Source organism: Mauremys mutica, chromosome 2, assembly GCF_020497125.1.
Source record: "Mauremys mutica isolate MM-2020 ecotype Southern chromosome 2, ASM2049712v1, whole genome shotgun sequence".
NCBI lineage: Eukaryota > Metazoa > Chordata > Testudines > Geoemydidae > Mauremys > Mauremys mutica.
In genome coordinates this window covers 290671758-290696560 of record NC_059073.1, presented here as the reverse complement: position 1 = coordinate 290696560, position 24803 = coordinate 290671758, and the positions used below count along the sequence as shown (strand labels likewise).

Genomic DNA, 24803 nt, shown 5'->3' with positions numbered 1-24803 from the left:
TCCGGTCTTTGTGCAAGCGTCGCATACATGTGGAGAACACATTGAAACCAGCTGCGCGGCCGCTTGGCAGTGTGTTTATCTGGGGGTATGGAATATAAATCAGCCCGAGTTATTCTGGCACTGTGCTCGGCACCAGGGAGACCGCATCTGGAATACGGTGTCCAATTGTGGTCACTCTATTACGGGAAGGACATTCAGCGGATTGGAAACAAGCAGGGAGGAGCAACCCAAAAAAATGACCCGGGCCTTAGGGAGGGGGGTCCGGGTGGGATGTGCGTCTGTACGGGGGTGTTTGTCTGGGCCTGCAGCTGCATTGCCAGCTGTGTGTGTCTGGGAATAGGTGTCGGTTTGAAGGGGTGTGTGTGTGTGTGCGGATGAGTGTACTTGGGCACATGTCCGGCTGGCTCTGTGTTTGCGCTGAGTGCTAGGGGAGGGGGGTCCATTTGGGTGAGTGCGTGTGACTGTATATCCGGGTGAGCGTGCGTGTGAGCGCGCTCACACCTGTGTCTCTGGACACATGCCAGTCTCTGCCTGTATCTGCAGCTTTCTGCGTGCTGCAGAGCCCAGCACGCCGGAAAAAACGCCTCACCCGCGTTGTTCAGTCTGGCAACTTTATGCTTTCTAGTGAATCGCGTACATCACAGGAGAGCACAGATCACAGAAAACATCCGAAACAGTCTATGCAGCCGGTGAAGTGGGCTGTAGCCCACGAAAGCTTATGCTCAAATAAGCCTCTCCCCCTTCCAGTGTCTCTTTAAAACAAAGTTCACCCGGGAGGTGTAAACCTGGGAGAGCTGCTAGCTGATCAGCAAAATGATTGTTGTTAATAATCACGGCACAGCCTACGGTTAGAGATCAGGGCTCATCCATGAGCTTTCGCTGCGCCCCACCTCTCGTCTCTCTGGTGCCCATTTAGGGCTACTCTGGCAGCTAAGGATTTGCAGAATTGGGGCTTTTAAGCCCCGCTCCTGCAGCTTGCAGTGGGTGGGCCCCCGCCCATTACAGCCTGCATCATCAGGGCCTTGGGTGGTAAATGCTTTTGAGGAGGGACCTTGCGTTCACATTTTCATTATGCCGCCATGCACACGGGTGCTGCTGTGCCTTAAATAAATAACAGTGTCATGGACTGCTAAACATCACTGCTCGTTCATCTGGCCCCAGCACCTCATCCCCTTTAGTACATTCATTCTCACATCCCTGGGAGGCAGGGCTGTGCTATGATCCCCATTTTTAGAAGAGGGAAACTGAGGCACAGCGTGAGCAAGGGAGTCTGGGTAGGGAACTGACTCTGCAGCTTATAAACCTCAGGTTAAAAATCCTTAACACCAGGCCATCCTTCCAGCTGCTCTTAACTCCTATCTACGGACCCCTGGTGTGTTCTGCTCCTGGCAATTCCTTTTTCTTATGTCTTGTTTTCACCCGTGTTTAATTTCTTCATTATTATTAGTATTACTACGGTAGCATACAGGACGAGTCCTGGATCAGGACCCCCTGGTGCTAGGCACTGTACAAGCACAGAACAAAGAGATGGCCCCGGGCCCCAAAGCATTTGTGACCTGTGTATAGATGAGCAATACCAGGTGACTGAAACAAACGGATCCTTAACCAAGCTGTCCCCTACCTAGAATAACCTGGGTATGTCAATGTGCCTTTGTTGTTCTGCTGGGGGAGGTTAACTTTGTGATGTTTCCCTTACTACTTATGAATGTCCTGATCCAGAGGAAGGTCTTTGCACTGACTTCCGGCAGTCTTTGGATCAAGGCCTTCGCATACTAAGATCATGGAGGATGCAAAGGGTGGCATGCTGGGATAAGCACAGCCGAGGGGACGGCTCAATAAAAGCTGGCAGGACATTTAAATCTGTGGTTCTTAGGCCCTATCATGAGTGGTGCTGAGAGCCTGCGTCTCCATTGACTTCAAGGGGAGTTGAGGGCTCTCAGCATCTCCTAGGAGGTGCCCTGCACCCGGCAGGATTGAGCACGCTTGGTAGGAAAGCCACAGCTCCATGTTGTTAAAGGTAATAAGTGGAGATATACCAACCTCCTAGAACTGGAAGGGACCTTGAATGGTCATTGAGTCCAGCCCCCTGCCTTCACTAGCAGGACCAATTTTTGCCCCAGATCCCTAAGTGGCCCCCTCAAGGATTGAACTCACAACCCTGGGTTTAGCAGGCCAATGCTCAAACCACTGAGCTACCCCTCCCCCCATTGCTAAGAAAGCCTGGGCATGGGGAGGGGGCCCGTAGGGACAATGGACCCGTAATTCAGGCAGCCAACACACATACCTTGGATAAACAGTCAAGGTTTCTTGACTAAAAATAACCCCATCTCCCTAGCAAATAAGAGGCTTATTTATTAAAAAAACAAGCCCTTGCAATGCAAACTGCAACACCTAGCACTCCGGGATCACCACTGGCCTCGACTAATTAGAGGCTTGTGTAAAAATCTCTCTCCCGCTACAAAATGTCCCTTCTGGTTTTCCAGCACAGGGCAAGACAGGCTTTTAATTCATGGGGGTGGGAAATGTTTGATGACTCGTAGCTGGGGATTTCGCTTCATCCTCTTCCAGGTTTGCCTTTGGGGTGGCATCGGCTTAGCCACCGTTGCAGAAATATAATATTTATGTACATATAAAAGAAATTTTAAGGGTTTCCTGTTCCGACTGAATGGCTTTCATCTGGCGGCTAAATTAAAAAAAAAATTGAAACTGCAAAAGCAAGCAAGCTGCATACTTGTGGGGATGGTTGTGTGGGGTTTTTTCTTTCTGGTTGTTTGTTGGGTCTTCCTCTCTTGATGCCCAGGCCAAGAACTGCACAGAAGAAATATACACACAGAGAAGAGCTGCATGAAAACACACTGGGAATAATCCCACACCTCTGCTTAGACCTATCCTTGCAACAAAGCCCGATGCCAGCTCTGTCCACATATCTATTCAAGTGACACCATCATAGGACCTAATCACATCAGGCACGCCATCAGGGGCTCGTACACCTGCACATCTATCAACGTGATCTATGCCATCATGTGCCAGCAATGTCCCTCTGCCATGTACATTGGCCAAACCGGACAGTCTCTACGCAAAAGAATAAATGGACACAAATCTGACATCAGGAATCATAACATTCAAAAACCAGTGGGAGAACACTTCAACCTCTCTAACCACTCAGTGACAGACTTGAAGGTGGCAGTTTTGCAACAAAAAAAACAGACTCCAAAGAGAAACTGCTGAACTCGAATTAATATGCAAATTAGATACAATTAACTCAGGCCTAAACAGAGACTGGGAATGGTTGGGTCATTACACTAATTGAATCTATTTCCCTATGTTAAGTTCTCCTCACACCTTCTATGGGTCATCTTAATTATCACTTCAATGGGTTTTTTTCTCCTCCTGATGATAGCTCATCTCAATTGATTAGACTCTTCCTGTTGTTATGCATACTTCCACCTTTTCATGTTCTCTGTATGTCTAAATATCTCCTGTCTGTGTGTTCCATTCTATGCATCCGAAGAAGTGAGCTGTAGCTCACGAAAGCTCATGCCGAAATAAATCTGTTAGTCTCTAAGGTGCCACAAGGACTCCTGTTCTTTTTGCGGATACAGACTAGCACGGCTGCGACTCTGAAATCTGCTTAGACCCTGTCCATATTCAGCATCACCCCAATTCAACATGACACTGGTTTATAAACAGATGCAGCCATGAGTGGCAGATGAACCCCCCCATTCGGGGAGGCTAGCTTGCTGACTTCACCCCTCTGCCTGAGGCCTGCCCCCTGCCGCCCTCCTCCCCACTGCAGATGGAGCTGCCGCAGCTGTGCTGGCCTGAGCCACCCTGGCAGGCCCGACCCCTGCTGGCTGATCGGTGTCATAGTGGTGGGCCCGATCCCTGGGCTGGCCTGAGCTGCCCCTGGCCACCGCAGCCCCTGTCCGAGCCCTGAGCTCCAGGCTGCGGCTTGAGCTGAGCCCCCGCCGGCTTCCGGGGGGAGGAGGGACACGGAGCGCGGGCGTGGCCACAGTCTGGGCGAGGGAAAGCTTAGCCTTCCCTGGCCTATGATGCCCGCTGCCTCTGGATGCAACCCCTACCCCCAGTGAGGACACTCTGACTTTGATTTAAACCTGGTTTATATCAGTTTAGCGTATGTCACTTTCTTAGATCTTGGGCAGAATTTTCAAAAGGGTGTGTCTCCACTCGATAAAAGGTTTATTCTTAACTCAAGCGAGCTGACACGTGGTAACGAACACGAGGTAAAATCCTAGTGGAGGCAAGGCAGTTTGTAGGTTTAACACGGGTGAGCAGGTCAAGTCGAAGCGGGAGGCGAGAGATTACCTTGATCTGCTGACTTGTGTGAAAACTACAAACTGGTTTGTCTTCACTAGGATTCTGCTTTGCGTCAGTCACCAGGTGTTAACTCACTCGTGTTGAGGACACACTTTTTCCCCCTAGCAAACACAAGGCCTTAGCAACTTAGGAACCTAAAGGTATGTCTGTGCTGCAATGGCACATGTGATTGTAGCAAAAAAATTTACACCCCCAAGAGACATAGTAAAGTTGACCTAAGCTCTGGGTTTAGACACTGCTTGGCGTAGGTACTCCATCTCCTTGAGAGGAGATAGCAAGGTCAGCAGCACAAGTCTTCCATCAATCTCCTGCTGTCTTCACAGGGGTTAAGTTGGCATAACTCTGTCTCTCAGGGGGGTGGATTACCGCTGAGGGCCTGTCTACACTACCCGCCGGATTGGTGGGCAACGATCGATCCAGCGGGGGTCGATTTATCACGTCTAGTCTAGACGCCATAAATCGACCACTGAGCGCTCTCCTGTAGACTCCGGTACTCCATCAGAACGAGAAACGCAAGCGGAGTCGACGGGAGAGCATCAGCCATTGACTTACCGCCGTGAAGACACCGCGGCAAATAGATCTAAGTACGTCGATTTCAGCTAGGCTATTCACGTAGCTGAAGTTGTGTATCTTAGATCGACCCCGCATGGTAGTGTAGACAAGCCCGCAGAGACATCGCTATGCCAGTGTAAATTCCCAGCGTGCACCAGCCCTTCGGCTCTTATGAGAGTAAGATCTGGTTTACCCTTAAAAATGAGATTGATCTAGCGATGTCACTCAGGGCTGTGAAAAATGTTGCACGCTGTGACATAGATCAGTCGACCTAACCTCCAGTGTAGACATGACTGGGTCGATGGAAGGGTGGGGCCAGACCTGCACTAGGAACATACATCGACATAACTGCATTGCTCAAGGGCATGAAAAATGCACCTCCCTCACTTATACTGACCTAGCCCTTGATGTAGACAGCGCTGTGGTGACAGAAGAGCGTCTCCTGTCGACATAGCTACTGCCTCTCTTGGAGATGAATTAACTACCGTCGCCATAGTAACATCTTCACTAATGCGCCACTGCAGCGCTGTGCATGTAGACAAGCCCCTAGCTACTGCCTCTTGGAGAGAGGAATTAAGGACATGAATGGAAAAACCGTTTCTGTTGATGTAGGCCGCGTCTACACTAGGTCACTACAGCAGCACGGCTGCAGCACTGTAACTGTGTGGGTGGAGCCACTAGAGTGTAGACATGGCCACAATTTCATTGAAAGCCAATGGGAATTAGGCTCCCAAGTCATGTAGGTGTCTTTGAAAATGTTTCCCCTGGCGTACACAGAGAGGTGCACTCGTTTAATTGAGACCTTGTCTATGGGGATGTTGCCTCACTTTAAATTAAACTGAATTAAATAAATTTTAAACTGAATTAAACTTGCCCAAAAGGCTGTGCGGATGCTTCTATACCAGTTCAAGACTGATTTATCTTAAACCTGTTTCCAACGGACATACACTAAACTGAAATAAGCCACTTTAAAGCATCTCCACTGAGGCTGGCACTGGTTTCACTAAATCGGTTTAAAAATCCACCTTCAGTTAAACCGGTGCAACTTTCCGGTGCAGATAAGTCCTAAAGATGTCATGTGAAACCAGTTTAGCTAAGACAGTGCCACTTTGGGTTTGTCTACACTTGAAGTGCTCCAGTATAGATACTACATATAGCAATGGGGAAGGAGTTCTCCTGTTGGCATAAGTAATACAGCTCTCCGTGGGTTGGTAGCTAGGTCAATGGGGAATTAAATCAGTTTAACTACATGGCTCAGGGGTGGGGATTTTTCACACCGCTGAGTGACATCGCTGGGTCGACCTAATGTTTCAGTGTAGACCAGGCCTTTGTATGTAGACACTCTTAGGCCTGGTCTACACTGAAAAGTTACATCAGCATAGCTATGGTCGAAAAAAACCACATCCCTGCCTGACACAGTGAGATGGGGTGTTCACCCCACACTTGCTCTGAAGGGGTTAATATAGGCTAAGTAGGGGGGCAATTAACCAGACAGGCCCCATCTGAGGGGAATCAAGTGGCTACGTAATCTCCTGATTGAATGAGGGAGCCCCGCTAAGGAGGAACTAGGTGGGCTGGGTTTATAAAGGCAGGAAGCTGATAGCAGAGAGGGTGGCAGGGAAGTAGGCTGCAGTTACTCCCTGGGAGGCTGACCAACCCAGAGATTTGGGGAGAGCCAGGGAAAAGGCAGCAAGGCTCAGGAGGGTGCAGACCTTGGCTACTGAGTAGAGGGTCCCCGAGCTGGAACCCAGAGTAGAGGACGGGACCCAGGGTCCCCTGCCAGCCGCTGGCGAGGTGGCCCAGGCTGGGCAGGGAATGGGAAGACTGCCTGAGCCTGTTTGTTAGAAGAGCCTTTGATACCCCGGAAGGGAGAAACACACAAAGTGACCTGGCTGGAGGGCCAACCCCCCGACCCGGAAGGAGCTAATCCCCAGAGCAGCCCCTAGCAGTGAGTGGACCCTGTAACACACAGTTATGCCAACCTACCCCCCCGTGTGGATGCAGTGATGGCGACGGAATAATGCTTTCCTGGACTATCAGTAGGTTCATGTGGGGAGGTGGTGTTCCGACACGGAGCGAGAACCCCCCCCATCAGCTGACGTAGGCTGTGTCTACACTAGCGGGCTGTGCTGCTATAATCCCTGTAGTGCAGACATACCCTGATACTAGTTTACACCTGGTTTACCTGTAAGCCGGGCTACCGGTTTAAGGTTTAAACTGACTTACATCTGTCCACAAGGGCTCAACTGAATCGATTTAAACCGGTGTGCGTTTCTGTGTAGACAAGGTAGCACCGCTCCACATGAGGAGTGTAAGCGTAGCTGTCCTGCACGCTGCCTCCAGGTTCCCCCGCGGCGCTGTGTCTCAGAGACAGAATGCCTTCAGTGGCAGGCTGTCCTTCTGCACCTGTCCTCCGACTGCAGTCATAGCTCATGGAGGGCCCAGGGCCCACCGGTAACAAAGCAACCATCGCGGAATGTGTCTAATGCACCAGAGCAAACGGAAAGGGCTTGACATAGCAGGGATGCCGAGATCCAGCTTGCAGGGAGTCACAAATGGACTTGCACCTTTCTGCCCTCTGTGATGCTTTCTCCATGGCATTCACCAGCATCTCCTTTGAACCTGTCTTGAGCTTTCCCCTTCTAAAACGGATGGGAACCCTCTGGCCTTAAAGTCTATGAGTCTGTGTTCTTCCCTGGACCTGATTTAAGGTGATGGTGATGTGGCCTTTTTCCTAGATCACTGAATCCTAGTTTCAGGGGCACTAATCAATTTTCCAGGGCCACCATCCGGGGCTAAGACCACACAAAAGTCTTCCCTGGCACGGGAAGGAAGCCAACCATGGTAAAGCATGGAAGGGTTTGAGAGATACGTAGCCACATGCCCTATATCCTTTTGCCTCCACTAACATACACACATGCTGTCCACCTTCGCCCACCGCAGAGAAGGGATGAGAAACACAGAGCAAGTTCTTCAAGAGAAGCTGCCCTGGAACCTGTTGCTTTTTGGCTTCATCCTGTGTTGCAAAGCACACTTGCACATCTGCCTAGTCACGCAGGCTGGAGAGGAGACGCTGTTGTGGATTTAATGGAGACAAGTCAATAAAACCAGAACAGAGAAGGAGAAAATGCCAAATGGAACAGACCAAAGAATGAGCCGCTCCAGCTTTCAGAGGGTTGTGCTTGCGAAGCGTAGATCTCAATTCAAGATACTTATCTCTCCCGGGGAAGGGCTAATGAAATCCATGCGTGGACGGGATCACACTTTCCAATCAGAGAGCCAGTTCTCTGCTGTGTGACGTCTCTGGGACTGTGCTGTGTAAGTGTTTGCGGAAGCCCGCCGCTCCAAACCTTGCTCTCAGTCATTTCTTTTCAGGGCAATTGTGCTAAGCAGCTGTGCAGAATTCACAGCTACCTCCAGCTTCTTTTTTCCCCTTGATGATTTCAAGTTAGGGATAAAGGGGAAAAAAGCATTAACACTAGGCTACGTCTACACTACAGAGCCAATGCCGGCATAGCTCCCTAGTGTAGACACAGCATACACTGACAGCCACCTCTCCAAACAACATCTGCACTCTTCTGTTAGCATAGCTGGGTCTACACTGGGGGATTTGCTGCCATAGCTACATTGGCGAGGGGGTGCAGTTTTTTCACTCCCCAACTGACATAGCTACACCGGTTTAGGTATTAAGTGTAGACCGAGCATAAGTGTCTGGAAGATAATGGGGCAGACATCAGTGATAAGACCCAGTCAAAATCTGAGGCCAAACAACACCTTCCACGACCAAACTACAGGGAACTTGGGCTGAGGATCAGGACTGTGATGCTTGTCTCTGCTTTGGCAATGGCCAGAGCAAACCCCTATCTCTCAACACCTTCAAACTTCCCAGGGGTTCGTAGCTTCCAGCTGAACTGCTTAGCTCAGGTCATCTCTCACCAATATTCACACTTGCCTATGCGAGCCAAGGAAGGAACGGGCCAATGAGTGATAGAGCAAGAGTGAGGTGGTGTCCATCAATGTATTTCCGCCAGAGGTAATAGAGCTACACTGATTTACACCAGTGGAGATCTGGCCCATAAAGTAGGCTTGAATAGGGGAGAGGAGGCATTTTAGAAGTTTGCAGGACATTATAATGCTGGGGTATCAGATCTGTCTTACCAGCTTCAAACTCAGATTGGTTTCTTGAATCTCATGATGCTGACAGCCTGAGGTTTCAGTTCACACGGGCATGTACAAACCTTTTCCTCCAGTTCCGTCCACCTGGACTGGGGTCCCTGGAGGGTCACCTTGAATTCCAGGACAACCGGAAGCGTGAGTTTGTGGTTAAGGCACTGGACTGAGACTCAGGTGATGAGAATTCAGTTCTCGGCTCTGCTGCTGACTCTCCTTTGTGTCCTCGGGTGGGGTATTGAATCACTCCATGCCTCAGGTCCCTTTCTGGTAAAGGGGGAGAGCACTGGTGCCCAGACTCATGAAATTCGATGTTTTCACCCCAACACCACAAACCCCGAAATCGTTAGGGCCTTCCAAACAATTAGACCACTAACTATGCAGGGTGGTGTAAGATCAGAACCCAGAGGAAACGAACAGGCAGCCACACATGGCCAAAGGCGAAATGAAGGTGCCTACGCCAGATGATGTTTGACACTCCCAATCCTTAACTCCACCCCGTTCCGAGCAATTTAACACTGAACATCACTGTGGACAATCACTTCCTCCTGGTGCTGTCATGGGCCTCCCTTGATGACAGACAGAGCAAGGGGAGGACAGAAGGAGGGGAAAAGAAAGCAAGGGGAGGAAAGAAGAGCTGCTCAAAAAATGGGATGCCATTTTCACAAAACGTCCTCCCTTTTTATTGTCATCAAAATTCCAAGTCCCGGTGAAAAATTCTGTTGCTGGTTCAAAATCTGCAAATATTTGACCAGCTCGAGAGGAGAGTTTAGTTATGAGCCTCTTAGGTATGACAGTCACAAACTCTCTAGGAGAATCTAGATAGATAGATAGATAGATAGAGGAAATGGGCCTTAGGCCAGGTCTACACTAAAAGGTTACGTTGACACAGCTATGTCACACAGGAGTGTGGGAAGTCCACTCCCCTTTGCAACATAGATAAGCCTACCTAACCCCCGGTGTAGACAGCACTAAGTCGATGGAGGAATCCTTCCGCTGACCTAGCTACTGCCTCTTGGGGAGGTGGATTAACTACAGCAAGAGGAGAACCCCTCCTGTCGGCACAGGTAAGGGCTACACTGAAGCGCTCCAGAGGCGCAGTGGCTGTTTGCTGGAGTGTTTCACATGTAGACAAGCCCCTAGGCCAGGGGTGGGCAAACTTTTTGGCCCGAGGGCCACATCGGGGTTGCAAAACTGTATGGAGGGCCAAGCAGGGAAGTCTGTGCCCTCCCAAAACAGCCTGGTCCCTGCCCCCTACCTGCCCCCTCCCAAGTCCCGCCCCCTGACTGCCCCCCTCAGAACCTCCGACCCGCCCAACCCCCCCGCTCCTTGTCCCCTGACTGCCCCTCCCGGGACCCCCACCCCTAATCTCCCCAGCCAACCCCCCCGCTTCCTGATTGCCCTGCCCCCATCCACTCTGCTGCCCATCCAACCCCCTGCCCCCATTCTCCACCCCCTGACTGCCCCCCAGAACCTCCACTCCATCCAACCACCCCCTCCTCCCTGTCCCCTGCCTGCCCCCTGGGATCTCCTGCTCCCCGCCCCCTTACCATGCTGGAGCCAGCCACGCAGCCGCGCTGTCTGGCAGGAGCAGCAGGCCAGAGCACTGGTGGGGCGGTGCGCTGAGTCTGCGGGGAGGAGACAGAGCAGGGGAGGGGCCGGGGGCGAGCTTCCCGGGCTGGGAGCTCAGAGGCCAGGCAGGACGGTCCCACGGGCCGGATGTGGCCCGCGGGCCGTAGTTTGCCCACCTCCGCTCTAGGCTCATTAGATATTTAGGTGCTTTTGAACAAACGTCCCGCCGTCCCCAAATGGAAACCCACCCCAGCAATTCCTTTCTCTCCCTCTGCCTGAGGCCCGGATCCAGCAGTCCCTCGTGAAGGTGCTTTCGCACGGACGGAGCATGGACGCTCTTTAGCTGAGCACAAGCCACAGTGAAAGCAGCGAAAGGAACATTATCACCTGCTAAAGGCAAGCGAAGTGAGTCCGTTCGAGGGCATATTTGAGTCAGCTGTCAGGCCAGGCTGTTGGGAGGGGCAGCGCTTCTCCTGCAGCCAGAGCAGATTGGGGAATGACTCAGTTTCTTGTTGCCTCTTAAAGGGAGACTATCTATAGGCCTCTGCAGAGGAGCATTGTCCTCCCAAAGCTATTTTTTTGCCAGTGAGATTCAATAGCACCCTTGTTTGCAGCTCCGCTGGGTCACCTATCCCCGAGTCTGCTGCCCACATGCCCCCCTCAGACATCACAGTCATTCCACGGGCAAACGGGAGGACAAAATAGCCAACGAGGGGATGGTCAATCACAAGATCCTGGAGGCCTGGCGCTAAGGGATTCGTAGAGAACAAATGGCAGGGCCCCATGTTCAGCATCCCCGTCTCAGCACGGCTCCACTGCGTACACCCGGCCCCAGCACCCCCTGCGCTGTCAGCCTCCCCGTCTCAGCACTGCCCCACTGCGCACACCCGGCCCCACCACCCCGTGTGCTGTCAGCCTCCCCGTCTCAGCATGGCTCCACTGCACACACCCGGCCCCAGCACCCCGTGTGCTGTCAGCCTCCCCGTCTCAGCACGGCTCCACTGCACACACCCGGCCCCAGCACCCCGTGTGCTGTCAGCCTCCCCGTCTCAGCACGGCTCCACTGCGCACACCCGGCCCCACCAGCCCCTGCGCTGTCAGCCTCCCCGTCTCAGCACGGCCCCACTGCGCACACCCGGCCCCACCAGCCCCTGCGCTGTTAGCGTCCCCGTCTCAGCCCAGCCCCACTGCGCACACCCGGCCCCACCACCCCATGTGCTGTCAGCCTCCCTGTCTCAGCACGGCCCCACTGCGCACACCCGGCCCCACCAGCCCCTGCGCTGTCAGCCTCCCCGTCTCAGCACGGCCCCACTGCGCACACCCGGCCCCAGCACCCCCTGCGCTGTCAGCCTCCCCGTCTCAGCACGGCCCCACTGCGCACACCCGGCCCCAGCACCCCCTGCACTGTTAGCGTCCCCGTCTCAGCCCAGCCCCACTGCGCACACCCGGCCCCACCACCCCGTGTGCTGTCAGCCTCCCTGTCTCAGCCCAGCCCCACTGTGCACATCCGGCCCCAGCACCCCATGTGCTGTCAGCGTCCCTGTCTCAGCCCAGCCCCACTGCATACACCCGGCCCCAGCACCCCCTGCGCTGTCAGCGTCCCCGTCTCAGCACGGCCCCACTGCACACACCCAGCCCCACCAGCCCCTGCACTGTCAGCATACCCATCTCAGCCCAGCCCCACTGCGCACACCCGGCCCCAGCACCCCCTGCGCTGTCAGCCTCCCCGTCTCAGCCCAGCCCCACTGCGCACACCCAGCCCCACCACCCCGTGTGCTGTCAGCCTCCCCGTCTCAGCACGGCCACACTGCGCACACCCAGCCTCATCAGCTCCTATGCTGTCAGTGTCCCCATCTCAGCCCAGCCCCACTGCACACACCCAGTCCCACCCATGCCAGCAGCAGAGCCAATGTCTCCTGTCTCCCAGTTCAGTACGCTCTCCACTGGATCGTGCTGCCTCTCAAACTTATGGGAACCTTTGGACTATCCAAAGACCGGATTATGTCCTTTCCGGATTGACTGGGGTTGCTGCCTTGCACACAACTGTTTGCCAGATGCTGGGAATGGGCGACAGGGGCTGGATCACTTGATGATTCCCTGTTCTGTTCATTCCCTTCGGGGCACCTGGCACTGGCCACTATCGGCAGACAGGACACTGGGCTGGATGGACCTTTGGTCTGACCCAGTGTGGCTGTTCTTATGTCCTTAAGGGCAGTTGATTGAAAAAAACAACAGTGCTAAGTACAAATGAGGCTGCAGGTCAGCCCCCACCCCCAGTTAACCAACCCACTGCTTGGCTGCACGTTTCAGGGGGCCTTTGACCAATCAGATCCCAGCGCATCGCTCTGACACTGAGAACTGCGCGCTGCTCGTGCGTTGAGCCTCTAGTGAGGTAGCAGGTCCACAACTGAGCGCCTCCATCTAGCTGACCAGCGCCCTCGATGCACCCCGGGCAGCACTGCTGCAAACTGGACACAGACACGGGAGGGCCTTACAATAAAGAAGAGAAGGAGCAGACAAACCTGCTGAACGCAAAGGCTGCGTCCGCAGAGCTCTGCTTCCGCAGCCGCGGCCAAGCAGTTCCTTTCCCTCGGGCTAATGGAATGGAGGCTCCAGCCTTTCATTCCACGGTTCCCGATACCCCATCCAGCTGATCAGACCCTCCTCCAGTTTGCAAAGGGAGCTCTCGCTGGTCACATCTGCTCTCGATGGCTGGAGCGCTTTTCTAGATTGGCAGATGTTTCCCAGTAAAGGCTTCTGTAGCCTGTAAAGCCTGTACATTGTAAACTCTTCTTCTAGACTTGTGGAGGGAGAGGCTGTCTTATGTATTCATTGTTATTACTATCGCACCAAGGAGCCCTAGTCAACAAAGACAGTCCCAGCCCCAAAGAGCTGACAAGCTACGACAAGAGGCAACAGGTGGCTGCAGACAGGTGGGAGACTACTGGGAAACAATGAGACACGCCAGGCCGTGGGCTCTGCACACCAGCAGTCTGATGGGGGTCAGATCGCAAGTGTTGGGCAATGGGAGGTCCATGCACAGGGCAGTGGTCTCATGGTAGGAGGTTGAAAGTCTGCTGCAATAATCTTCCAATAGCAATGCCGTGTGTTAAGATTCCACCAAATGCTGTGGTCTCCTGGGGCGGGAGCACCAGGGGAAAGCAGGTGTGCTGTTTAACGAGGTGTTAATTGGGCAGTGGGGGGAACAGAACGAGGAGGATCAGAGAATGGGGGTTGAGGATTTTGCTGATGGAAAGGTGGAGGCCTGAAATAAAGACTGAGCTGGATTTGTATGTCTCCGTGAGGCAGGCTTTGCCAGAGGGGGATGCATAGAAAGCCAGATGTCTGGATACATCTGCCCCTGAATCGCTCCTTGCTCTCAGGTGCTGAAGGCTTTTGCCAGCAGGTGATCTCGGGGTTGTAGGCCTGCAGCACTGCAAGGTGTGTGTATGTGTGAGATATGGGGGGGGCTAGTTCCTCCATACCCCATGTGTGGTTGGAGCTCAATGTGGGGCCAGGAAGTGTGTGCAGCGCTAGCTGGGTGGGACGCTGCCTCAGCACGCAGCCACTGCTCCAGTAATTCCTAGCTGTGAACTCCAGGCTGGCCAGAGATGTAGTCACTCACATGAGAGCGTTTTCTCCCCGCCCCCTCCTGCCATCTGGCAGCGGTTAGCAGCCTGACATAGAAAGCAAGTGGAAAAGAGGCGCTGACCCAAGCCAGGCCTGTTCGCCGGGGACAGCCCGCATGCGACGTGCCTGCGCTCGGCTCCCACGCCCAGCCGCCGCCGCGGACACTCACCTTGCACCTTGACTTTCAGGTGGCGCTCGCACTTGGACTTGGCTTTTATCAGCAGGAAGATCTGCTCCTCTTTGGTGATGACATCGTCAGCATCCACCTGCAGAGAGAGAGAGAGGCACACGGTACGTCAGCGGCCAGAGACGGAGCACCGAGCTCGAACAGGCCGCCCCGGGAACTGACGCTCTGTGCATCCCCTGTGCCCCTCACCGGAGCCTCCTGCTCTCAGAGCCCTTGCTACATTCCCCTCACTGCTCTGATTGTGAGTCAGGCTGCTGTGGAGAGAGCAGAGGCTTCTCCCTGCTGTGAGCAAGGGCTCGGAGTCCTGCGTCCTTGCCCCCATCTTCTCCAGCTGGCTGGACACGCAGGGCGGGCGAACTGCTCCACCAAAAGAAGTGGAGTAATTTACTTCCTTCCCGGAACAAGACTGCAAGGCCAGAAGGGACCATCAGGGCGATGTGGCCTGACCGCCTGCAATAACGCAGTCTGCGGCATTTCACCCCTAACTGGTGTGAGCGACAGCGTCTCATTCAGAGAGGCAGCCAGTCCCGCCAGCAAGTCATGGCCAATCCACTACTTCCCCCCGAGGGGCGAGCTGGGGAGGAGCCAAGCTGTAATCCCTTCTCTGCGCTGCTCCTGAGCTGCTCTGCATCCTTCTTGAGTCAGGGCAGCTTGGAAAGTTAGGGCGATTTGTCTACACTGCAGCCTGTGTAGACAGACCCGAGGTAGCTTTGATCTAGCTCGCTCTGGTAACAATAGCAGTGGTACACTGGCCCAGCCCTAGTAATTCTAGTAGTGAGCAGAGATGGCCAATGTTAGCTAATATTGGGCTGTGTGGGCCAATATCTGTGTGAGGGACTGAGAGGAAGGAGCAAAGAACCCCTCTTGAGCTTCACTTAAGGAGGAGTCCACCACGGATCTGCACAGATGAAAGACATGGAACCACAGAAACGTAGAGCTGGAGGGGACCTTGAGAGGTCTTCTGCTCTATCTCCCTGCGCTGAGGCAGGACCAAGGAAACCTAGACCTTCCCTGAGCCGTCCTGTCTCCAACCTGTTCTTAAATCCCTCAAGTGACAGGGATTCCACAACCTCCTAGGTGACCCATTCCAGCACCAAGCATCTCAGCGTCCGCAGTGGGCCTCTCCTTCCAACGGGAATCTAGCACATGTGCCAAAGCCTGCAGCTTTGTGCCTGCTGGTCTGTCCCCAGAGGTTAAGCTGACATGATACAATTCTGTCCATCTCATTTCACCTCAGCTAATGTCCACAGGATCAGTTTGACAAACGCTTCCCCCTCCCAGCCCAGGGGCTCGTAGGCAGCGGTATTACATGTACTGGGCTAAATTTATTTTTCATAGGACATCAGGGTGAATTTGCCCAATTGAGCTTAAATAGTTGCCAGTCAGGGGTGATGGAGTCTTTGTAATACTGGGGGGTGATGGGGGACATGAGGCACTGTCCCCTCCATGGCCCTGCCCCTTCTCTTCCTCCTGAGGCCCCCGCTGGCCAAGCCAGAAGCTGGGGAGCCCAGGCCACTCCACCGGCCTGGGGGAAAGGGAGGGCGAGAGCTGTCCCAGCCTGTATCCCCGCGCCCCTCCCTCAGCCTCCTGCCCAGGGCAGACGAAGGATCCGCGGCTCCCCACAGGGCCCATGTGGGTCTTACCCCGACCCAGCTCCAGCTTCCAGCCTGGCCTGGGGGAGGGGCCGACGAGACACATCTGGGCCATGGTAAGAACCGCAACTGGGCAGCTGTGGGGAGCTGCGGACCCTCCACCTGCCCTGGGTGGGTGGCCTGGGGGTTAGGGTCATGGGCTAGGGACTGCTCTTGCCCCCACCCCTCAGCAGGTGGAGGGTCCGCAGCTCCCCACAGCTGCCTGGGCCACTCATACCCGGGCTGGGCTCCAGCTTCTGGGGGCGGGGCCTTTGGGGGAAGAGGCGGGGCAAGGGGCCGGGCCTCTGGCAAAAAGTGGGAGGGGCCATGGCCCATTGCCCCCCCCCATTTCGACGCCCCTGTTGCCAGTGCTTCTATATCCTGGGAAATTTCCCAAAATCTGGGCATTTTTGAGTAAAAGGTTTCAACTTGGGAACTTTCATTCAAAACCTAAATAATCCTGGGAAAATTTCGTAAAAAGTAAAAGACTTTCCAAATCTCAAAAATCCTGGGAAGTTTTCATAAAAAGTAAAATATTTGCACTTCTTTTAAATTTCCCTCAAAATGTGTTCTTCGATTGGTGAATATTTGTCACATGGTTTTCATAATCGGGCTGCGCTGCTCTCCTATTGGTGGTGCTTCAACGTACTATATCATGACAGCACAAGTGAAGTGACAAGTGCGCTCATGCACTCACAACAAACCAACCTCAGCAACGCCTGGCTGGCAGGCAATGAGGAGATGGTCATCAAATTTATCTTCTAGGTGAGGTTTCTTCCAATAATTACATAGATTGCAATACTTACTGATCACGATTAGTGTCTTGATCTGTCATTAAATCTCTAAAATTTTGTATTTTGTGCTTGCAGTTGCACAGAGAATGTGGACCAGAGCGTTCGGCTGTTTATAAATTTGTAACAGCACCTTCCTCCAGACAAATATTAAATATCTTCACCTACTGTGTTAGGTAATAATATATAATATGTTCCCTTCTTTGATTTAAATATAAGTTGAAATATACATTACACTAATAATCACATTCCATTATTTCAGAGATCTCTTTCCATTTTTATCTAACGTAAAAAATGAATGAAGAGACCGGAAAGTCTCGTGAGAAGAGGAAGAGGACGGCAGGAGAAGACAAAGATCCGTCCACGTCGAAACGAAAACAATGGGAGAGCACCCCCAACAGAGTATTAAAGACTCGGGGTGAACTTCCACCAAAAGAGAAGCCATCTACTTTCAAAAGAGCCTGTCAAGACTCGTGGCTTCAAGAAGGTAAATACCAAGACTGGCTGCAGAAAGTAGAAAACAATTGTCTTTTAGCTTATTGCAAATGTTGTGACATAAAAATCCAGGCAGGTACTAGTGAGTTAGATAAGCAGGCACATGGTAAAAAACAGAAACAAAAGGTTGCGACAGTATCTAATACAGAGAAAATTGCTGATATGTTCAATAAACAAGATTGTGAAATTAAAAAAAGCACAAAAATTTGAAGAGCAAGTTAAAAATGCAGAGAGTAGAATGGCCTGTTCCTTTGCTGAACACGTCAGTATTCACTTGACTGAAGTAGTTAAAAAACGTTTCTCTGATTCCAAAATTGCTGAGGCTGTAACAAATCAAAGATTATTCAGGTCAATTCATGTTTGCAAATATATCTGAACTGGCTAAAAAGGTTTTCACATTACCGCATTCAAATGCAGCATGTGAAAGAATCTTTTCCATGGTAAGTGACATAAAAACCAAAGAAAGAAACTGTATGACAACCAAAACACTCTATTCTAGTGTAGTTATATGGTCAGCTTTGAAAGCAAAGCAAGAGAAATGTTCTAATTTTGTAATTACTATTAAGCACTTGTATTTACATTGTAAATATATGTACAGTAAAAATGACAGTGATAAAACTAGTAAAAATAGTAATGATGGTAATAATGTTCCTAGTGACGACTCAGACCATATGTCAGAAAATGGATAAAACTCAGAGATTATAAGGAAAGTTATATAAAAGAGTGTTATTTGCTCTCTTTCTGTTTGCTTTTTTATCTTATTTTATAATCATATGTTTACTTTTTATTTTTTCAAAGTAACTTTGATGTACAGTACACTGCAGGGCACATGCTGTATTTATTAATACTTTTGTTTTTAAAATAGTGACATTTGTGTAAAATACATTGTTTTCTATAATTTCAATCCTACTCCTCATGTGTTAAATATGCTATTTACTGTATAAGTAACATATGTTTTTCAATTGTAAACGTGTCTATACATATACTAATGTGACAAAGTGCCTCCTCTACCTTGGTGGGTCCTGCGCTTATTGGCGGATTTGCTCACCTCAGTGATCTTCCCATCTGGTGGAACCCATAGTCCGGGTCAACTCCTCCTGTGTCTGATCAGGAGTTGGGAGGTTTGGGGGGAACCCGGGCCCGCCCTCTACTCCGGGTTCCAGCCCCAGGGCCCTGTGGATTGCAGCTGTCTATAGTGCTTCCTGGAACAGCTGCATGACAGCTACAACTCCCTGGGCTACTTCCCCATGGCTTCCTCCAAACACCTTCTTTATCCTCACCACAGGACCTTCCTCCTGGTGTCTGATAACGCTTGCACTTCTCAGTCCTCCAGCAGTACTCGCTCCTTGTGCCTCTTGCTTCCAGCTCCTCACACGCCTCTCACTGACTAACTGGGAGGCTTTTAACTAGTTCCAGCCAGCCCTTGATTGGCTTCAGGTGTCCCAATCAATGTAGCTCTCTCCACTGCCTTCTAGAAAGATCTTAATTGGCCCCAGGTGCCTTGATTAACCTGGAGCAACTGCCATTTGGTTACCATGGTACCAGGGATTTGTTTAGCCTGGGGCTAACATACCTGTTCCTCACTACTTTACTGTAGCCATCTGGCCTTGCCCCATCACACTAATTATAATAAATGTGAAATATCTTGAACAAATAAGAATATTTTGGATATAATATATATTATATTGTTATTAAAATACACTATTACGTTCCTTTGAGATTTTGAAATAAACTTTATCTGGGAATTTTTCCCCAGATTTGGGAAATTGTTAGCGCTACGTTGGGAAAAGTTGGCTTCACGATACAGAAGCACTGCCTGTTGCCAGGCCATTCCCTTTCCCTGAGGATCCTGACCTGTAGCAGCCCAGCAATGTTCAGAGCTTGAGATTTTCCCAGCAGCAGAAAGGAAGACGAGGTGGAAGTAACACAAGTGATCTTAAGAAAGGTCTCAGATCATAGACTTTAAGGTCAGAAGGGACCATTATGATCATCTAGCCTGACCTCCTGCACGATGCAGGCCACAGAATCTCACCCACCCACTCCTGTAACAAACCCCTAACCTAGGGCTGAGTTACTGACGTCCTCAAATCGTGGTTTAAAGACCTCAAGGTGCAGAGAATCCTCCAGCAAGTGACCTGTGCCCCACGCTGCAGAGGAAGGCGAAAAAGCTGGTGAAGCATGCGAGGATTCTACGGCCTGAGGATCTGCATTCACCCGCACAACGCACAGCGTGCAAAGTGAGGAGCTGCTGTTGCATCCTATCCAGGGATGGGGACGGGTAGTGGGAGGATCAGTGAATTAGAGACAAATCAGCTAAGGGGAGATTTTCAAAGGAGCTGATGGGGCCCCTTTGTGTTTAAGAGGCTGGTCCAGTAGGCAGGACATTGGCTTAGGTCTTGGGAGGTCTGGGTCAAAGCCCTCCCCTGCCACAGACTACCTGTAAGAACTTGGGCAAGTCACTTAGCCTCTCTGTGCCTCAGTTTCCCATCTGTACAATGGGGAGAATAACACAGCCATGCCTCACATGGGAACTGTGAGTGTAAGTACATTAAAGCTTGTGAGATGCTGAGATCCTGCAGTAACAGGGGCTGTGTAAGTGCCTTTGATAGACTAGGCTGCTTTGAAAATCCCATCTTAAACAGTATGGGGCAGAGGACACACAGTTGAGCAATTCTGATCCCATCTGGCAGAGGAACACCAGCGCATCCACCATGCCTGCTCTATAGTCTATTAGACTGTTATCCCAGCCACCTGCGGCTTCCTCGCCAGTCCCTAGATGTATTTATTCTTGCTCCATAATTAGAATCCCCATTGATCCATTCTGAGACGCCACGTGCAACTGTCTCGAGATCTTGCAGAGAGACCAAAGAGAGCTAGACACACACACACAGAAAGGGAGGGATTTCTAGGGCAGGACACCAAAGTCCGCGGCATGGAGGGACGAAGCTATTAAAAAAAAATCCCATTGAGTAATACTTAAATACAGGAACACAGATAAATATAACACCAGGGAACAGCTGAGCTGAGATTCCAGCCTTCCAACCCCTCCCCCTCCCATGCTTCAAAATACCAAAGGAGTTAAAAATATGGAGGACTCCTGCCCCTTTAAATCCCACAACCTGCCCCCATTCATGCTGTGCTATTTCAGCTTCCTCAGGCAGGCCCTGGGCCATATGGCACCTGCCTCAATCAACATCCCATCCAAAATCCAAGAACAAACATTGACAGGCGGGCTGCCAGCCCCTGCCCCCGAAGTCCAGAGGGCTCAGGAAACTGAGCCTGCAAACTTTGCACCCTCCGGGAGGCTGGGTTCCTCCTGCATGTGCCCGCTGCCAAGCCTGACCCAGCCTGCAGCACCCCGGAGGCCAGCGGATCCTCCGCCCGCCCGAGGTGTCGCGTGCGTGCCCCAGAAGGGCTGTCCCTTGCTGGACACAGCACAGAAGCCTTCCCACGTGGGCTGAGGTGGGTGAACAAGTACCCTGAGCACTGCAGGGGGCAGGAGAGGTGCAGGGCCTAGATCAGGACGGGGCGGTGTCAATGCACAGCAAGCCACAGCCCGTGTTCCAAAAGCTTCGCCCGCACAGCAGGTGGGAGGGGTGATTCCCGGTCCGGATAGACGGAGCACTAGCTCAAGCAGAGTTGGCACCTAAAAACAGCAGGGTTGCGGCAGCGGCATGGGGGGGTCTGCTTGGGCTAGCTGCCGAGTACGTTTGACCTTGGGTGAGTCCCTTTCCCTCTCCGTAGGGCCGGTCGGGAATTTTTCAGTGAACTGTTTTCCCAAGGAAAAATAGCGACTCATCGAAACCAAAACCGTGCATGGGAAAGGGTCGGTTTTGAGGAATGTCATGACTTGAAAACGTGTGGTGGGGAGAGAGTTCTGCCATTGTCAAAACATCTCATTTCGCCATCTTCTAAACGAAAAAATCCCCGTTTCCCCATCTGAAATGGCTTTTCGTTTAGAAGTTTGAGCTAACGATAGAAAGACGTCTTTTTTTTTTAAAGAATGGTTGAAATAGAAATGAATTGCTTTGAAATGACCAAATGAAACATTTCGCCTGATCCGAACCAGAAAAAAAAATTCCATTTGGTGGCTCATGAACATTTTTGAGATTTTGACATTTTGTCCTGATTAGGGATGGGAAAAGCTTTCAAAATCTCAAATATTTTCCCAAGATGAGAAAACCATTTCCTGCCCAGCTCTACCTCTTTGTCTATTCAGACAAGCAGGGAGTGTCTCTAGTTATATGTTTATGCAGCACCAAGCACAATGGAGTCCTGATCTCAGTTGCGGTATCTAGGTGCTACTGCAACATAAATAGTAAAACATGCCCCGGGCTTTTATACACATAGGTTTTGAAGCTGGGAGTGATCCACCGTCTGGCCATACATAATGTATGACACAGAACCTTCCCTTTCAATAGAGCATTTCCATCAGATTCAGGAGGATGGAGGATGGTGGGGAGAATAAACATATATAAATAAATAGACGTTTATCCCATATGCAAGGAAGGGAGCAAAGCAGAAAGCTCCATGAACCACAAAGTAAAGGCATCTCTTTCCAGGTGGTTGGCTAGTCTGCATTTAAAGCATCATTACCTGGGAAACATAAGAGTCCTGGGTCAGTTACATCTGTGTAAACCCAAAGTGACTCCAGCGAAACGGGTGGCGTTACAGCAGAATCTGGCCCTGAATGTTTAAAATTCTCTGCATCTGTTCCTAGTGCCACTTTAGATGATGATGATTTAAACTGGGTGGGAGATGCACAAATCTAATTTGCTTCTCACTGCTTAAGAGGGTTGCTTATTTATTTCTTTTCTTCTCTCTGATTAGCATTATTTGTTGTATTGAGCGTCTTAGAGGCCCCAGTCGAGATCAGCGCCCCGCTGTGCTAAGCACCGCATGCAAGACACAGTCCCTGCCCAGCAGAACTCACAGTCTAGATAGACAAGACATAAACATGAAACTCTATTATCCCCCTTTTGCAGAAGGGAAACTAAGGCATGGCACAGTTAAGTGACTTGCCCATAGTCACACAGGAAGCCTGCGGCAGAGTTGGGAACTGAACGCAGATTTTCTACATCCCAGTCCCAGTGTTGCCAACCCCAAGCTTTCGAAAATCATGCATCAGGCCCCCAAAAATCATGAGATTGCTTCAAAAATTGAGAGTAAAAACAAAACAAAAAAGACATTGGGCATTAATTTGATATGCCTTTGGGGGCTGATCCCATAGGGTGCACCCAAGGTCACATTTATCAGCTTTTCTCCACTACCATAAAGGCTAGAAACTTCCTTTTTTCCCCCCAGAATGATAGCTGAGATTCTCAGGGAATCACATGACTCCAGAAGCTGGGGCTTTAAGGCAAACACCAACTATTGGGAAACACCTGGTAAAATCACAAGCATTGGCAACACCGCAGTCCAGTGCCTCACCACAAAACCATCCATGCCTTCCATTTGGATCGTGAAACTAAATTGCTGACTTTCTCCTGCTATTTGCTTGTCACTTTCACTTCCTGCTTCTCTTGTACTTAGACAACATGCTTCCAGCATGACAGTAAAATAAAGAACCAGACCTGTTCTCATTGCAATCCAATCAAATCTATGGCAACATATGTATGTAGTCATAATGGCTTTGGTAAGACTTCCTTTTTGATGATATTCCTAAATTTTGAGAATGGCCCCGCTAAAGAGATTAGCAGCTAGTAGGCCAAAATTTTCAAATCAGAGTGCCCCTAAAGTTAGACACCTACATAAAATTAATGGATTATATAGGTGCATTGACGATAAAGCCAGAAGGAACCATAGTGATCACCTAGTCAGACTTCTGGTACAGCAGAGGTCATAAGCCTTCCCCAAATTAATTCCTGTTTGAACTGAAGCAGATATTTTCGATCCAATCTTGATTTAAAAATTGGCAGTGGTGGAGAATCCCCACGACCCTGGGCAAAGTCTCCCAGTGGTTAATGACCTTCACTGGTAAAGACAAGCGGCTTTATTTTCAGAAGTGCTGCAGTTTGGGCTATAAGGATTCCTGCTAAAGTCTGCAAAGTGGCCTCCATTCTGGCTGTCCAATTTGAGACCCCTGAAGCCTGATTTTCACAGGGGTTGAGCAATCCCAGCCTGCACCTGTGGTCGATGGGAGCTGCAGGGGTTTGGCCTGGGCATCTCCAAGCAACAGGCCCAAGGAGTGTCAAGCTGGGCACCCAAACCTGTTGGGCTTTGGGCGCCCCACGAGGAAAGCCTGCTGGCATGCTCTGTGCCTCAGTTCCCCATCTGTAAAACAGGGGGCGGGGGGGATTCTGAAATGGTTCTGCCCCAGCAAAGACCTACAGCTAGAGAGAGAAGCAATCGTGACACGAATGCAACAAGCTCGACCAGCCGTAAGCCAGTGCAGTCACTGCAGATACGTGGCCTTCTCCCCGTCTCTTGGCCTCTCGGAAGAGGTACAAGGGCTTTGAGTTTAACTGCAGACTGAGAGCCAGTCACACACACAGGGCCTTTCCTGTGGGTTGCACTGACCCAAGCGCAGAGTCACATTCCACAACAAACATGCTGCTGCTGCCACAGCTCCCTATTGGCCCATGCTAGGATCGAACTGGGCGCCTCTGGAGCACAAAGCCTTCCAGGCTGAGTGCAGTTTGTGACAAACTCTCATCCTCTGTGGAGCGGGCACAGACAGAGAGGCCCAACACACAAAGGCGTAAGATACACTGGGACACCCACATGCAGGTACCCAGTTCTTTTCCTCAGCAGATTTCAACATGCTTTTACAACCAAGGTCAGCATCACGATCTTCTTTTTACAACAGGGAAACTGAGGCACAGAGCAGGTCCAAGGTGACCCACCAGGTCAGAGCTAGGCATAGAACCCAAGTTTCCTGAGTCACAAGTTAGTGCACGGCCTGCTAGGCCGCCCTGCCTCCTGCTGCAGGGGCTACAATCATCTGATCACAGATGACCCTCCTTTTCATGCACCTGCATCTAGATCAGGGATGGGCAAACTACAGCCCGGCGGCCACCTGGCCCCCAGGCATTTTAATCCGGCCCTCAAGCTCCCGCCAGAGAGCCAGGTCTGGGGCTTGCCCTGCTCCATGAGGCTCCCGGAAGCAGCAGCATCTCCCCGCTCTGGTTCCTATGCATAGGGGCAGTCAGGGGGCTCCGCACACTGCCCCCATCCCAAGCACCACCCCTGCAGCTCCCATTGGCAGGGAACCACGGCCAGTGGGAGCTGCAGGGGTGGCACCTGTGGACAGGGCAGCGCGCAGAGCCGCAGGCTGCACTTCCGCTTAGGAGCCGGAGCGGGGGACGTGCCGCTGCTTCTGAGAGCTGCTTGAGGTAAGCGTCCCCTAGATCCTGCACCCCGACCCCCTCCCATATCCCAGCCCCCTGCCCCGGTGCTGATTCTCTTCCCGCCCTCCGAACGCCTCAGTCCCAGCCC

The 24803-nt window shown here is 51.5% G+C and overlaps 1 protein-coding gene across 3 annotated transcripts in view; it reads right to left on the bottom strand.

The window, feature by feature from the left end:
- The window catches only part of PTH1R (parathyroid hormone 1 receptor), a 171894-nt gene that overhangs the window by 60989 nt on the left and 86102 nt on the right, over positions 1-24803 (bottom strand). Inside the window, exons 1-3 of one of the 3 annotated variants that reach the window (XM_045005777.1) lie at positions 16746-16781; positions 14437-14528; positions 1079-1092 (exon numbers count right to left, since the gene is read on the bottom strand). In XM_045005777.1, coding sequence (XP_044861712.1) covers positions 1079-1092; positions 14437-14528; positions 16746-16769 — 130 coding nt within the window. In that variant the 5' untranslated portion in view covers positions 16770-16781. Of the gene's footprint in view, positions 1-1078; positions 1093-14431; positions 14529-16745; positions 16782-24803 lie in introns of those variants that run through there. The other 2 variants (XM_045005776.1, XM_045005775.1) reach the window with 2 other exon arrangements.